Source organism: Blastomyces dermatitidis (assembly GCF_000003525.1).
Source record: "Blastomyces dermatitidis ER-3 genomic scaffold supercont1.3, whole genome shotgun sequence".
Lineage (NCBI taxonomy): Eukaryota > Fungi > Ascomycota > Eurotiomycetes > Onygenales > Ajellomycetaceae > Blastomyces > Blastomyces dermatitidis.
In genome coordinates this window covers 6,354,926-6,368,487 of record NW_025544776.1, presented here as the reverse complement: position 1 = coordinate 6,368,487, position 13,562 = coordinate 6,354,926, and the positions used below count along the sequence as shown (strand labels likewise).

General features: G+C 48.3%; 5 protein-coding genes across 5 annotated transcripts; 3 read left to right on the top strand and 2 right to left on the bottom strand.

Moving 5' to 3' along the window:
* Window positions 1-150: 150 nt before the first annotated feature.
* On the bottom strand, window positions 151-867 carry BDCG_03570 (uncharacterized protein; the record flags this gene model as incomplete). The annotated part of the gene is made up of 1 exon (XM_045419203.1): window positions 151-867. One exon carries the CDS (start codon window positions 865-867, stop codon window positions 151-153), a length of 717 nt encoding a protein of 238 aa, XP_045275579.1.
* A 341-nt stretch (window positions 868-1,208) lies between these two features.
* BDCG_03569 (coatomer protein complex, subunit alpha (xenin)) lies at window positions 1,209-6,222 on the top strand. Its single transcript, XM_045419202.1, has 8 exons — window positions 1,209-1,519; window positions 1,589-1,638; window positions 1,692-2,011; window positions 2,072-2,410; window positions 2,466-3,432; window positions 3,484-4,079; window positions 4,132-5,225; window positions 5,322-6,222. The coding sequence occupies exons 1-8, from the start codon at window positions 1,490-1,492 to the stop codon at window positions 5,574-5,576; spliced, it is 3,651 nt and encodes a 1,216-aa protein (XP_045275578.1). The 5' UTR covers window positions 1,209-1,489; the 3' UTR covers window positions 5,577-6,222.
* Window positions 6,223-6,720: 498 nt separating this feature from the next.
* On the bottom strand, window positions 6,721-7,510 carry BDCG_03568 (FAD dependent sulfhydryl oxidase Erv1; the record flags this gene model as incomplete). The annotated part of the gene is made up of 2 exons (XM_045419201.1): window positions 6,721-7,231; window positions 7,359-7,510. 2 exons carry the CDS (start codon window positions 7,508-7,510, stop codon window positions 6,721-6,723), a joined length of 663 nt encoding a protein of 220 aa, XP_045275577.1.
* Window positions 7,511-8,056: 546 nt separating this feature from the next.
* BDCG_03567 (transcriptional regulator) lies at window positions 8,057-9,370 on the top strand (the record flags this gene model as incomplete). The annotated part of the gene is made up of 2 exons (XM_045419200.1): window positions 8,057-8,296; window positions 8,432-9,370. 2 exons carry the CDS (start codon window positions 8,057-8,059, stop codon window positions 9,368-9,370), a joined length of 1,179 nt encoding a protein of 392 aa, XP_045275576.1.
* Window positions 9,371-9,999: 629 nt separating this feature from the next.
* BDCG_03566 (AP-1 complex subunit beta-1) lies at window positions 10,000-13,557 on the top strand. Its single transcript, XM_045419199.1, has 7 exons — window positions 10,000-10,611; window positions 10,683-10,703; window positions 10,772-10,903; window positions 10,990-11,627; window positions 11,702-12,270; window positions 12,333-12,694; window positions 12,778-13,557. Exons 1-7 carry the CDS (start codon window positions 10,535-10,537, stop codon window positions 13,241-13,243), a joined length of 2,265 nt encoding a protein of 754 aa, XP_045275575.1. The 5' UTR covers window positions 10,000-10,534; the 3' UTR covers window positions 13,244-13,557.
* Window positions 13,558-13,562: the final 5 nt, after the last annotated feature.

The following is a 13,562-nucleotide window of genomic DNA, read 5'->3' as shown; positions in this document are numbered from 1 at the left end:
AAGTTATCACGTGATATTATTGGCAATGAAGCTCAAACGGTAATCAATATCCATGGATGCATTTTCCATATCATTGAAAAGCACATCATTGGATGTATCCAAGAACAAATTCTTTCCATTTATCCCTCTCCAGAAGCGTTTGTAGCCCACCTATCCAATATCCATCTCATCTTCCTGTGATGGAAAGGTATCCCCATTCAAGTTAATTCCATATGGGACATGCGTAGGAAAATCCCCGTCAACGCTTGACATTTCAGCATTCTGTGAATCAGGGGGATCGCCCGTGTATCCACGTCTCCGTCTTCTCTTGCGTGGTTTGGCCGACGTGGCCGGCGTAAATACCTTCCCATAATGTTCAAGGTCGACGATTTCTATAGATTCAGCGTCTGAAGAGCAATCAATTGTCGATTGCCCGCTGAAGAAATCGCCTCCTTTTCTTTTCCGCCCTCTTATACGTAATCTGCGGTACCCATAGTCTGTTATATCTGAATCACAATCCAATGCTCTCATTGCATCAATAAGCCCTGTCTTTGCAATATCATCGGTTCCAACATCGTTCCTTGACCGGTGTATGGCTTGTTGAGGCGTCGAAGGTCTTGATTCAGCTTCTTCATATTCACAGGGCGCAACTATTTCTATATCCCCATCGTATCCGGCGTCATGGGCAGATATGTCCTCCACCACTAAGGTATCGCCGTGTCCGTCAACGGAGTGTACGATGGTACAGTCATTCGGGAATCGTGCGGTATTAGAGGGATTTTCTGAAGCGAACGCAGCAGGGTGCGGCCTGTTCGGATGTCGCTCTTGTGGCAATTTTGGAGAGAGAGAGCACCGGTTCCCGCGTAATGGGGATTCATTCAGAACCATCTGAACGACAACATGGGATAACAATGAACTACCCTTTCAGTTCATCTCAACATTAGAAGGACATAAGTCGTATGCATATATCTGGTTAGAAATATATGAATGTATGTCGAAGGGAGGTGAGAGGCCTTCGGCATATATGCGTAACTAGACAAAATTGATGCTATTCAAATTTAGCAGAGAAACGGGGCAGTTACACGTCCGCTTTCGAACGACTTTAAATATATTGTAATTCCAACGAACACTTTGATCCGATCACCGGGACTTAGCTCTCTTGCCATCCTTCAGTTGTTATCTGTGAGCATTGGCTATGACTTGCGGTTTGAACTAGTCTCTGGAAACACCGTTTCAGCTGGCCAATAATAAGGGCTCGGACTGCTCAACCCGCCTGCTTAGTCACCACCCGCCTCGCTGGAAACCACAAAGTGTCCTGTCTGCGCACTAGGAATAGGTAGGAGAAAGTGATAGTCGACTTGAACGATACAACACCCCATCTTGCCATTACTCTCGACTGCCAATCTGCCTCTCTATAAACCCGCTTTATGAATCGCAATCGGTAACCTATAATCGTGACCTGTGCGCGGAGCTTATACGTAGTATACGGGTGGCTCCCGCCAACATCAAAATGCAGTCCGCTCCAAATATGCTGACGAAGGTATGTCATACCTCCTCCACCCCCTTTACGTTGCTTCCTGTGAACGTCCTTCTGATATATTTTATGTAGTTCGAGTCCAAGTCGTCTCGAGCGAAGGGCATCGCGTTCCATCCGAAACGGTGAGCCGGTTCCTGGACCTCTTCCCTGTTCACAACTCCGCTAACATCAGCAGACCATGGCTTCTAGTGTCTCTTCACTCCTCTACCATCCAATTATGGGATTATCGCATGGGCACTCTGATAGACCGCTTTGAAGAGCATGATGGACCTGTTCGAGGCATCGACTTTCATAAAACGCAGCCCCTGTTCGTTTCCGGAGGGGATGATTATAAGATTAAGGTGTGGTCGTATCAAACGCGTCGGTGCCTTTTTACGCTCAACGGCCACTTGGACTATGTGCGAACAGTCTTCTTTCACCACGAGCTTCCTTGGATTGTTTCAAGCTCCGACGACCAGACCATTCGCATTTGGAACTGGCAAAATCGATCATTAAGTAGGAGGCACTGTTAAATACTATTTTGGTCTGAGCAGAGGCTGATAAAGAGACACCTAGTTTGCACGATGACCGGACACAACCACTATGCCATGTGTGCGCAATTCCACCCCAAAGAAGACCTAATTGTCTCCGCGTCCCTTGATCAGTCGGTCAGAGTTTGGGATATATCTGGCCTCCGGAAAAAGCACTCTGCGCCAACCTCGTCGTTGAGTTTCGACGATCAGATGGCTCGTGCAAATGCCTCCCAAGCAGACATGTTTGGAAATACTGATGCCGTCGTTAAATTTGTTCTTGAGGGCCACGATAGAGGTGTCAACTGGGTTGCATTTCATCCAACACTTCCGTTGATTGTATCTGCGGGTGATGATCGACTGGTGAAGCTTTGGAGAATGAGCGGTATGTCCATTGTCAACTTTGTGGACCCGTTGATGATTCTAACGTTTGTTTACAGATACCAAAGCATGGGAAGTGGACACTTGCCGGGGACACTTCCAGAATGCGTCTGCTTGTTTATTTCACCCGCACCAAGACCTAATCCTCTCCGTGGGCGAAGACAAAACTATCCGAGTCTGGGATTTGAATAAACGGACGTCAGTTCAATCATTTAAACGTGATATGGATCGGTTCTGGGTCATTGCTGCCCACCCCGAAATAAATCTCTTTGCTGCTGGGCATGATTCGGGTGTAATGGTATTTAAACTAGAGAGGGAACGGCCTGCCTCCGCCATATACCAAAACCAGCTCTTCTATATCACGAAAGAGAAACACTTGCGGTCTTATGATTTTACCAAGAATGTGGAGTCTCCTCCAATGATATCCCTGAAAAAGCTAGGCAGCCCATGGGTCCCGCCGAGAACGCTCTCCTACAACCCGGCGGAACGAGCGATTCTCGTCACTTCTCCTACCGATGGCGGCACATACGAACTTATTCATATACCCAGAGATTCTACAGGCGCTGTGGAACCAACGGACAGTAAAAGGGGTCATGGGACATCCGCCGTATTTGTAGCACGGAATCGATTTGCAGTCTTCAGCCAGTCTTCTCAGCAAATCGAGATCAAGGACTTGAACAATTCGACGACGAAGACAATCAAGGCACCCCATGGAACCACAGATATTTACTTCGGTGGAACGGGAGCCCTTCTTCTGATCACTCCCACGACTGTTGGTCTTTTTGACATCCAGCAGAAGAAGCAGCTTGCGGACCTAAGTGTTAGTGGCGTGAAATATGTGGTATGGTCTAATGACGGACTCTATGCAGCCCTGTTAAGCAAGCATAATGTTACAATTGTAACAAAAACGCTGGAGCATGTTAGCACCCTGCATGAGACCATCCGCATCAAGAGTGCCACATGGGATGATGCGGGTGTATTGCTGTACTCCACTCTCAACCATATCAAATACTCGCTTCTGAATGGGTAAGTCCAACTCAGGTACATTACAAGAATTGGAACACTGACTGAGCCTAGTGACAACGGTATTGTCCGCACTATGGATTCGACGGTTTACCTAGTTCGCGTAAAGGCAAGAAACGTTTATTGTCTTGATAGAACTGCCAAGCCGATAATCCTTGAAATCGATCCGACCGAGTATCGGTTTAAACTAGCTCTCGTGAAGAGAAATTACGATGAAATGTTACAAATCATCAAAACTTCGAGCCTTGTGGGCCAAAGCATTATCTCCTACCTTCAAAAGAAGGGATACCCGGAGATCGCTCTTCAATTCGTTCAAGACCCCCAGACCCGCTTTGAACTTGCTCTTGAGTGCGGCAATATCGACGTAGCCATCGACATGGCGAAACAACTCGACCATCCTAAGCTGTGGAACCGACTCGGGGTTGAAGCATTGGCCCATGGGAATCACCAGACTGTTGAAATGACATACCAAAAGCAAAGGCTGTTTGACAAACTCTCTTTCCTCTACCTTACAACTGGCGATAAAGAAAAGCTCACTCGCATGGCCAAAATCGCAGAGCACCGAGGAGACTTCACATCACAATTCCAGAATGCCCTTTATCTAGGTGACGTAGAGGGCCGGATACAAATGTTCAAGGAGATTGATCTTCGTATGTTGCATGACCCCTTTCCCATACCTTTACTCTTGTTGACAACGTCTAGTCCCTCTTGCATACATGACGGCAAAGTCCCATGGTCTCGAAGAAGAAGCTGCGTCCATTCTTGAGTCCTGCGGCCTCACTGAAGAAGAGGTCACCCTGCCATCACTTGGCAAGCCAATAACCCAGCTTCCACGAGCTATTGTACCCACTTTCAAGTCGAACTGGCCTGTTAAAGCGGCGTCCCATTCCTCATTCGAAAAGGCTCTTCTTGGGGAGGTTGGCGAAGATGTTGGCGCACCCATCAATGGATACGAGGCGGAGGAAGGCGAGGATGTTGGAGGACTTGGTCGTGATGCATTGGGTGAAGAACATGACGAAGAAGATGCTGCTGGATGGGATATGGGCGATGAAATTAACGTTGAGGATGTAGAAGACTTTGTCAACGTCGAGAGCGCTGTAGGCGGGGCTGGTGCCACTGAAGCGGATATATGGGCGCGAAATTCCCCTCTCGCGGCTGATCATGTCGCTGCCGGATCCTTTGAAACTGCGATGCAGTTACTCAACCGCCAGGTTGGTGTGGTGAACTTCGAACCTCTAAAATCACGATTCCTAGAAATCTACCAAGCCACGAAGACGTATCTGCCCGCCACAGCCGGATTACCTCCACTCGTCAACTATGTCAGGCGAACGGTTGAGGAAACAGATTTCAGAAACGTCCTTCCTATCATCCCTCGGGACCTTGAGTCCGTTGCAAGCATTGATCTGCAGGAGGGATACGCTGCAATGAGAGCTAACAAACTTGAGGATGGCGTGAAGATCTTCCAACGCATCCTCCACACCGTCCTCATCAACGTCGTCTCATCTGAGAGCGAAGTCGAGGAAGCGAAGAAGATCATCACCACTGCCCGGGAGTACATACTCGCGATGTCAATTGAACTAGAGCGGCGGGCCATCGGCACAGATACCCCGGAAAACCTGAAACGAAGTCTCGAGCTATCTGCCTATTTCACTATCCCGAAACTCCAAGTCGCCCACAGACAATTCGCCCTTAGAGCAGCAATGAAACTTGCATTCTCAAAGCAAAACTTCTCATCCGCCCTTAGCTTCGCCAACAGAATGATCGCTAACGGTGGCGTCGCCAAATTCCTCGATGAGGTATGCCTACGTTGCCCCCACTTCCCGTTCCCTTTATTACAAACATTCCATTCCTACTAGCATTCACTTTTATTTAACAAAATACTCAAAAAATAGGCCCGAAAAGTCAAAGCCCAATGCGAGCGGAGCCCGCAAGATAAGATCGATATTGAATTCGACCAGTTTGCCGAATTTGACATCTGCGCCGCATCCTTCACTCCCATCTACAGCGGCTCTCCTAGCGTCACATGTCCGTTCACAGGCGCCAAGTATCATGAACAATACAAGGGGTCCGTATGTCGAGTTAGCCAAGTAACGGAAATTGGAGCACCGGCGAGTGGTTTGCGACTATTTGTTCCTGCGAAGTCTTAGATTGTTCATATGGTTGATTTGTACCGCCGGTTGGTTGTTTGATTGATCGATTGAATTTTCCCACATTTAATTTATATTATTTATTTTTTTCAACGTGACCTTCCTATTCTTCCTCCCTTCTCCTTTTCCGAGAAAAAAGGAACGAATAGTCTCTCGAAAAGCAATCGAATGAATAGGGCATGGGCCGCGTGGCTGCTTAAAGGTTTTATCTTATCCTCCCATTCATATTTTTACTTTACTCAAGCGCTTTTTTTTGTCTCCTTTTTTCGACTTTGAATGTTGATTTTTCCTTCCGTTCAATTTATTCCCGTGAGAAAACAGCAGAGAGTGAAGTATCATATTATTTTTGCCTATAATATTGTCTCATAAAGCATTTCATCTTACAACTGGGTCTCAAGTGCGGGAGGGAATTGATATCTTTAAGAACTCATCACCTTGCCGTCTACCCATTACATGAGCCGCGAGGTATAAAATTCCTTTCTGAACGAGACTCACTGTACTCTGTATACACACTGGGGATTTAAGTCCCTTTTCACCTCATACATAGTATCACATTTAACACCCAGCAGAGTGAAAATGAGAGCCACCATATTTTGTTGTAAGATTTCCCCCTACGAGGCCTATAAATGCCATGATAACTTTAGAGGCGCGTAATCGGCAGGTACAAAAAGTAACCTCACAGGACCCGTGGACGAATATGAAGTCGTTTCTAATTTACATAACGTCTATAAATGTCTTTTTTACACGTATATATTGTACATGTATGTACATACGATCCAAAACAAAAGGTCTAAACCAGCCAACCCACGGACCAAGTCTAAATGAGTAGAGATCTCGAACCCCCCCCGTCCCCCAACGCACCAGACACCAAAAGGACATGCGCCAACCGCTTAAAATTATAAACAATGCCACGAAAACAAAGGTTTGAGGAGATGGGTGTTTTTCCGCTGCAAATGCCTCCGCAGCCACCAGTGACGCGATCAAGGCCACAGAGGATGATCTGGGCTGATCACACATCATCATCGTTATCCACCGCATCAGACGCCGTGAGACCCCATGTCCACCAAAGCCGCCTCTCAAGCGTAGGTAAAACACACGCTACAACCAACCCATCAATCGATCAATCAATCAATCAATCAATCAATCAATCACACCTCCCGTCCTTCCACCCAGTCCTCCACCTCTCCTCCCACTTCGCACAATCAAACACCTCCTTCCCCAGTTTCCTATTAACCTCATTATGCGCCTCGCACATCCAGGTGCCAAACTCCGCGCGCGTCTTCAGGCGCGGCTTATTCGCGCCGCTGGGCTCGTTCATCCAGGCGCGGAAATCGTCCGCGCATACCCAGCAAGGGTAGAGTTTGCCGAATAGCGTGAGGAAGCTGCGCATGTCGTTCTGTTGCTGTGGGGTGGCGGTTGCGGGGTAGGTGGCGGTCATGCTGTGGAGGAGGGTCCACGTGCTGCGGCCAAGGGTTTCGACATCGGGAGGGCAGTCCGGGGGTAGGGCTGCTGTGGTTTGGTCCTGGGCGGTTGTAGTTGTCGTTGTCGTTGTCGTTGTTGTCGTGGAGGGGGAGGAAGAGGAAGGGGAAGGGGTAGCGGGGGATTTGCCCTTCATGAGGGCGCGCCAGTCGGAGATGGAGATGCAGGTGCGGCAGCTGGTGGAGAGCGATCATTTGTCAGTTTTATCTGAACTGTATAGCTAGCTGCTCGTCGAAGGGCTTGCTTGTAGGACTGGACTCGGAGCATGAGAACAGTTATGCTTATGGACCAATGGCAACTTACGGCTTTCCATCCATACCCAGGATCATCCCCTTGGGCAATTGTGTTTTCTCCTGGGAGCCATCTTCCTGCTTGCCATCTGCCGTAGTTGTGTGCTTTGATTTGCGTCTTGCCTCTTTAAGGGCCTCAACTTGCTCCGTCAATATCTCCGCCATGGTGTGTTATGTACGTGGCAATTTTCAAAGCTATTTGTTATAGACCCGCGCGCGAGTTGAGAGGTAGTTAACTATTGAGCTCGAATTATTAGTTGCCGGAGGTATCTAGATGGAGTGTTAAATGTTCCTGAATGTAAATTGAAGGTTATAATGTCATGGTGTTGGTGAAATGCGGAATATTCTGACCATTGAATGCTGAGAAATCAAGCTTGGATCCAGGTCCCGAGGCGGCGGGTGTTGGTTGCGAGGAAGTTCTTGTCTGCGCCGCTAACGTTGTTCGATCCCAGCAGCTGCGCTTGACCAACGGTTGAATAACTCACTCATCTCACAAGTTCTTTGCGCCGCAATAATTCCTCTGTTTATCAAAGAGCTGCAATAATATCCAGAAACAAATGGTATAGCTACATTAACAAGGAGGAAGGTTACGACAGCCTCGCATATCCATACCTACATTAACGCGTCCATATTCGTCCCCCCAGTCGCGTCAACCCCGCCACAAAGAGGAAGAAGAACCAAAAATAAGCCCCCGTTTGCATATCTATCGCCATGTCTGATTCGGACTCCGATTCCGATTCGTTGTCCTCCGTGGGCATTCCTTCTGATGATGTCCTCGAGAAAGGCCTGCGCGACACCGTGGCGGCCATATTCAAGAAGGGAAACCTGGAGCAATTGACGGTGAAGCGCGTCCGGGCTGCGACGGAGAAAGCGCTGACTCTAGACGAGGGATTCTATAAGAATGACGAGGTTTGGAAGGCTAAGAGTGACCGGATAATTAAACAGGAAGCAGTATGTGTGCCTTATTTTTTAATCCCAACCACTTTCATTTTTTGAAGAGAGAATTATGCCAATTTTTGTGCATGGTCAGAATGAAGTGTCTTTTTGCTTTTAGAAGTACTGATACACATTTGTGCGGTATTTAAGGAGAAACAAGAGGAATTGGCCGCTGAGAAGGAGAAAAAGAAGCCAACCCCAGCGCCTCCAAAACGGGTACCTCCTCTGAAACCCAAGGAGCCTAAGCGCGCTTCGAGCGCATCACAACCTGCTAGAAAAAGACGGCGAACTGCTACTCCATCAGAATCCGAGGAAGATCTATCATCACCTCCAAGCGAAGAGAGTGAGGAAGAGGAAGACGAAGACGAAGAAGCACCCAGTTCTCGAAGGCGGGCACCGCCAGCGAAGAAGGGTTCTAAACCAGTAAAGCAAGCGCCCAAGCCCAAGCCAGCACCAAAGACAGACACATCATCAGACCTTTCCGACGTGCCAGATGAATCCGACAAGACATCAGAAAGAGCGTCATCGAGGGAAGCTAGCCCAATGCGTAAACCTAGCGACACCAAGCACGACGAATCAGAAAGCGACATGTCCGTTGTCATCGACGACGAACCACCACCGAAATCCAAACGTCGCAAGTCATCCGAGCCCTCACAGCAAGAGAAATCCAAGAAATCTTCGAAACCAGCTAGCGGCGGTAGCAGGAAACCCAAGGACGTAGCTGATGCGGATCCAGACCTGGCGGAAATCAAGAAGCTACAGGGCCAGCTTGTAAAGTGTGGGATTCGCAAGATGTGGTTTCGCGAACTAGCTCCGTACGATACACCGCGAGCAAAGGTGAAGCATCTCCGCCAAATGTTGAAGGACGCGGGTATGGAAGGGCGGTTCTCGCTTGAGAAGGCTAAGGCGATCAGGGAGGCGAGGGAGTTGCAGGCTGATCTTGAGGTTGTGCGTGAGGGTGCGAAGAGGTGGGGGACGAAAGTTTCCGATGAGGAAGCGGGGAATGGTGCACGTCCACGAAGACGGGTTGCGAGGGACTTTCAAGCTCTTAGTTTCCTTGAGGATGAGGACGGAGAGGAGACAGATTGAGCGTTGTTGTTTGGCTATTTTCTTATTTTTCTTTTTGTTTACTTCCCTTGTTTGGCGCATAATGAGTGGTATGATATTGTTATGGACCGAATACATATCTATCTGTGATATGAGCTTTTTCCTGGTTTCCCCTTTGTTCATGTTTTGGTGATGATGTACGACGCTGGAAAATGGGATGAGGTGAATGATGTACCGCGAGAATGCTTGACGGGAGGGTATGTTTGGCGATCCGCTGCTATAATACTAATTAATTTTCTCTGAGACTTTTAATATGATTCTGAGATCTTCCTGATCATTGGTATGGCTTTCCGCCGCCCATGCGTTGGGCCACTAGGCTGAAGACTGCGACTGAGGAGATGAAAAGGACCAGGTTGTAGAACTAGTTACGTAGTTAGAAGAACTCTCGCACATAGTGATATTAATATTATATTCAATCAGTGGGAAAAATGGGCCCATACAGCATTTCTGGAGTACTCATTCTCCTCGACTTCTGTTCGAGATTCGACAAAGAGCCGCCGCAGATTTGGGAGATTGGCCTAGGCATCAGTCAGTAACGTCTACTGTGTAGTTGTGTAGATATAGGCTCGAACCCACCATTTTTGTGCCTGGTAGTGAATATCGCGGTAGTAGCCGAGTCTTGCAATCCCAATTGAACAAATGTGGATTAATTGTAGCCTTCTCGCTCTCTCTCTGCTGTTGTCCAACCCAGATATTTAGATGTTGGTGACGAGGAATAAGAAGATCCACAGCGGGCTCACAGGCTGATAATATTTATTTGACTAAATATACCTTGGTCGCCGCGCTAACTTTAGTCAACTTTTCCCCCCATCCCATCCCCCTCAGCGTTTGGTCAGGAACACGACAGGACAGAGATCATCATCATTCTCTCATTGCGGGAGAAAACACACCACCCAACCCCCAAATCTGCCGCGTTTCCCTCGTGCTGAAGCGGTGTTTGCTCAGCTTTGCGTATTGCTACCCCCATTAGCTAAATAACGGCTGGACAACGCTCAACTCCAACGCCCAACCACCCGCCACGCAAGACATCATCCATCCCTCTTCCCCGCCATCGTGCCCGTACCCCGGAGCTTCCATATCCGCCCTTTGCCTTTGCATTCTTATACTAAGGGGCGACTTGGTCGCCGCTGATTGCCGTCGAGGAACATGGCAGTCAACAGAATAAGGGGCGCTTTCACTGCGCCTCGGAAGGGAGAAACCTTTGAACTGAGAGCTGGGCTTGTGTATGTCCTATTGCAGCAATACGGGATGTGAAAGGTGTCACTCAGACCAATGCTGACTTGCGCTTTTACAGGTCTCAATATGCTTGGGAAAGGTATTTCCATGTCCTACATATCCCGCTTCTTGGTCTATCCTCTTTTGAAAACTTACACTGGTTTGCAGAAAGGAATCCATCCAGAAGACCATCATGGCCATGACTTTAGGCAAAGATGTGTCTGCGCTCTTTCCAGACGTCCTGAAAAACATTGCAACCAATGATCTGGATCAGAAAAAGCTTGTCTACCTTTATCTTATGTGAGTACAGTACTCGGGGGCTTCTCTCCCTTGTCGATAATGTTCCTTTCTTAGGTTCCACTGATCATCTAACCATGCGGTTCTAGGAATTATGCCAAATCACACCCCGACCTATGTATCCTCGCCGTGAACACGTTCGTCCAGGACTCGGAAGACCCGAACCCTCTCATACGAGCGCTTGCCATCCGTACAATGGGTTGTATTCGGGTGGAAAAAATGATCGACTACTTGGAGGAGCCCTTGTGGAAAACGCTGCGGGACGAGTCCCCCTATGTCCGTAAAACGGCTGCAATCTGCGTAGCTAAACTGTTCGATCTCAATCCCACCCTCTGCTTAGAGAACGGTTTCTTGGAGAGGCTGCAAGAATTGATCGGAGATCCCAACCCCATGGTTGTAGCCAACTGCGTCACCGCTCTGGCAGAGATCAGCGAAACGGCTCCAGAGACGAAAGCCTTGCATATCACGCCAAATACACTGAGGAAAATGCTTATGGCCCTGAACGAGTGTACAGAATGGGGCAGGGTTTCCATTCTGAATAGCCTGGCGGATTATAGAACGACAGATGTGAAGGAGGCGGAGAATATATGCGAGCGGGTTGCTCCTCAGTTCCAGCATATCAATGCCAGTGTGGTTCTTGCCGCTGTGAAAGCTGTCTTTTTGCATATGAAAATTATTAATCCGGACACTGCTAAATCATACTTGAAGAAGATGGCGCCCCCGCTAGGTATGTTCTTTGGAACAGCAGCGCAGATGTATTCTGTCATGATAGGATGCTGATTTCTTTTCTTGTCTCAAAAGTTACCCTCGTCTCCTCCGCCCCGGAAGTTCAGTACGTTGCTCTGCGAAATATCGACCTTCTCCTCCAAAGCAAGCCCAACATCCTTGACAAGGAGCTCCGTGTCTTTTTTTGCAAATATAATGATCCGCTGTACGTCAAATTCCAGAAACTAGACATCATGGTTCGGATCGCGAACGACCGGAATGTAGACCAGCTTCTCGCGGAATTAAAGGAATATGCCCTCGAGGTCGATATGGATTTTGTCCGACGTGCTGTCAGAGCCATCGGGCAAACAGCAATTAAAATCGAGACCGCGACGGAGAAATGTGTTTCCACGTTGCTTGACCTGATTAACACCAAAGTGAACTACGTCGTCCAGGAAGCCATTGTTGTCATCAGAGACATATTTCGCAAGTACCCTGGTTATGAGGGTATTATTCCTACTCTGTGCCAGTGTATCGACGAGCTGGATGAACCCAATGCTCGAGGGGCATTGATATGGATCGTGGGCGAGTATGCAGACAAAATTAGCAATGCAGGTGATATCCTAGCAGGCTTCGTGGATGGTTTTAATGAAGAGTTCACCCAGGTTTGTTTCTTACGATTCACTGTATATCGGCTTCATGTCCAGCTAATTCTCCTTCCTTCCAGACCCAACTTCAAATATTAACGGCTGTAGTTAAACTATTCCTAAAACGGCCGGAGAAAGCTCAAGGCCTCGTTCAAAAGGTCCTTCAGGCAGCAACGGCCGAGAATGACAATCCAGATATTAGAGACCGGGCATATGTATACTGGCGACTCCTTTCCAACACTACCGACCCATATGCCGCAAAGAATGTTGTCCTGTCAGAAAAACCTCCTATTGTTACAACTATCCAATCCCTACCCCCCGCACTGCTTGAACGACTTCTCACGGAACTATCAACACTCGCGTCCGTCTATCACAAACCCCCAGAGCAATTCGTTGGCGAAGGCAAATATGGAGCCGATGCTGTTCAAAAGGCTGCCATTGAGTACGTTTCCAATGGCCCTTCGATCTGCCTGTGTTTGATTTTGTTTCGCTTTATTTCCCCTCCCTGCTAACACTCTAACACAGGGAACAACTCCAAAATGCACGAGAAAACCCATTGGCGGCCGCCGCAGCGGCAGCTGCGGTTTCCGGAACGGCTGCTCCAGCACAACAAACCAACATAGAGAGCCTGCTGGATATCGACTTCGACGGTACGGCGCCTGCGTCTGCGCAGAAAGAGCCGCCTAGCGGGATGTCCGGGCTCGAGGGGCTGGCTGGAACACCTGTTCGCGTTCAATCACCCGCTGCTGGTGTACCACCACCGTCCAGTAACAATCTTGAAGATCTGATGGGCGTATTTGGAAGCGGGCCAGATGCGGGCGGCATGACTTCTGCTGGAGGACTGGGATCGCAGAACGGCAGCAGTAATGCTGATCTCATGAATGGCTTTGCGGGCTTGGATCTTACGGGGTCGACAAGTAGGCCTACGCCTCCTCTGGCGTCTGGGACGACGACAAGCAAGAATAACCAAGATATTTTGGATTTATTTTAGCGAAGTGGATGGGATTGGGCCCTAATGCTGGTGGGGTAGGAAGGGAAGAGGAGAGGAGAGGAGAGGAGAGGAGAGGGTTAATAATATCCTATATTAATGTTTTCGTTTTCTCCCTTTTGTCTTCCGGTTTGACCAAGTTTGCCAAAGCGTAATATCGAGATAGACAAATGGATTATTTATTTCTGCTCTTTTGGTTCGGCTGACTTCTTTTGACTTTGTCGTATAGGGGCAACTTTGATTACCACATTTCATTGTTACTCGAGAGAAAGGTATATATTTAGAATATTATACGAATAAAAGGATTTAATATGGAATGCTA

Coding starts and splice junctions, on each gene's coding strand:
- BDCG_03566 (XM_045419199.1), top strand. CDS start 10,535: ATGGCAGTCAACAGAATAAGGGGCGCTTTCACTGCGCCTCGGAAGGGA. Junction 10,704..10,771: donor TCTCAATATGCTTGGGAAAG/GTATTTCCATGT, acceptor ACTGGTTTGCAG/AAAGGAATCCATCCAGAAGA. Junction 12,271..12,332: donor TTAATGAAGAGTTCACCCAG/GTTTGTTTCTTA, acceptor CCTTCCTTCCAG/ACCCAACTTCAAATATTAAC.
- BDCG_03569 (XM_045419202.1), top strand. CDS start 1,490: ATGCAGTCCGCTCCAAATATGCTGACGAAG. Junction 2,012..2,071: donor CTGGCAAAATCGATCATTAA/GTAGGAGGCACT, acceptor AGAGACACCTAG/TTTGCACGATGACCGGACAC. Junction 3,433..3,483: donor AAATACTCGCTTCTGAATGG/GTAAGTCCAACT, acceptor GACTGAGCCTAG/TGACAACGGTATTGTCCGCA.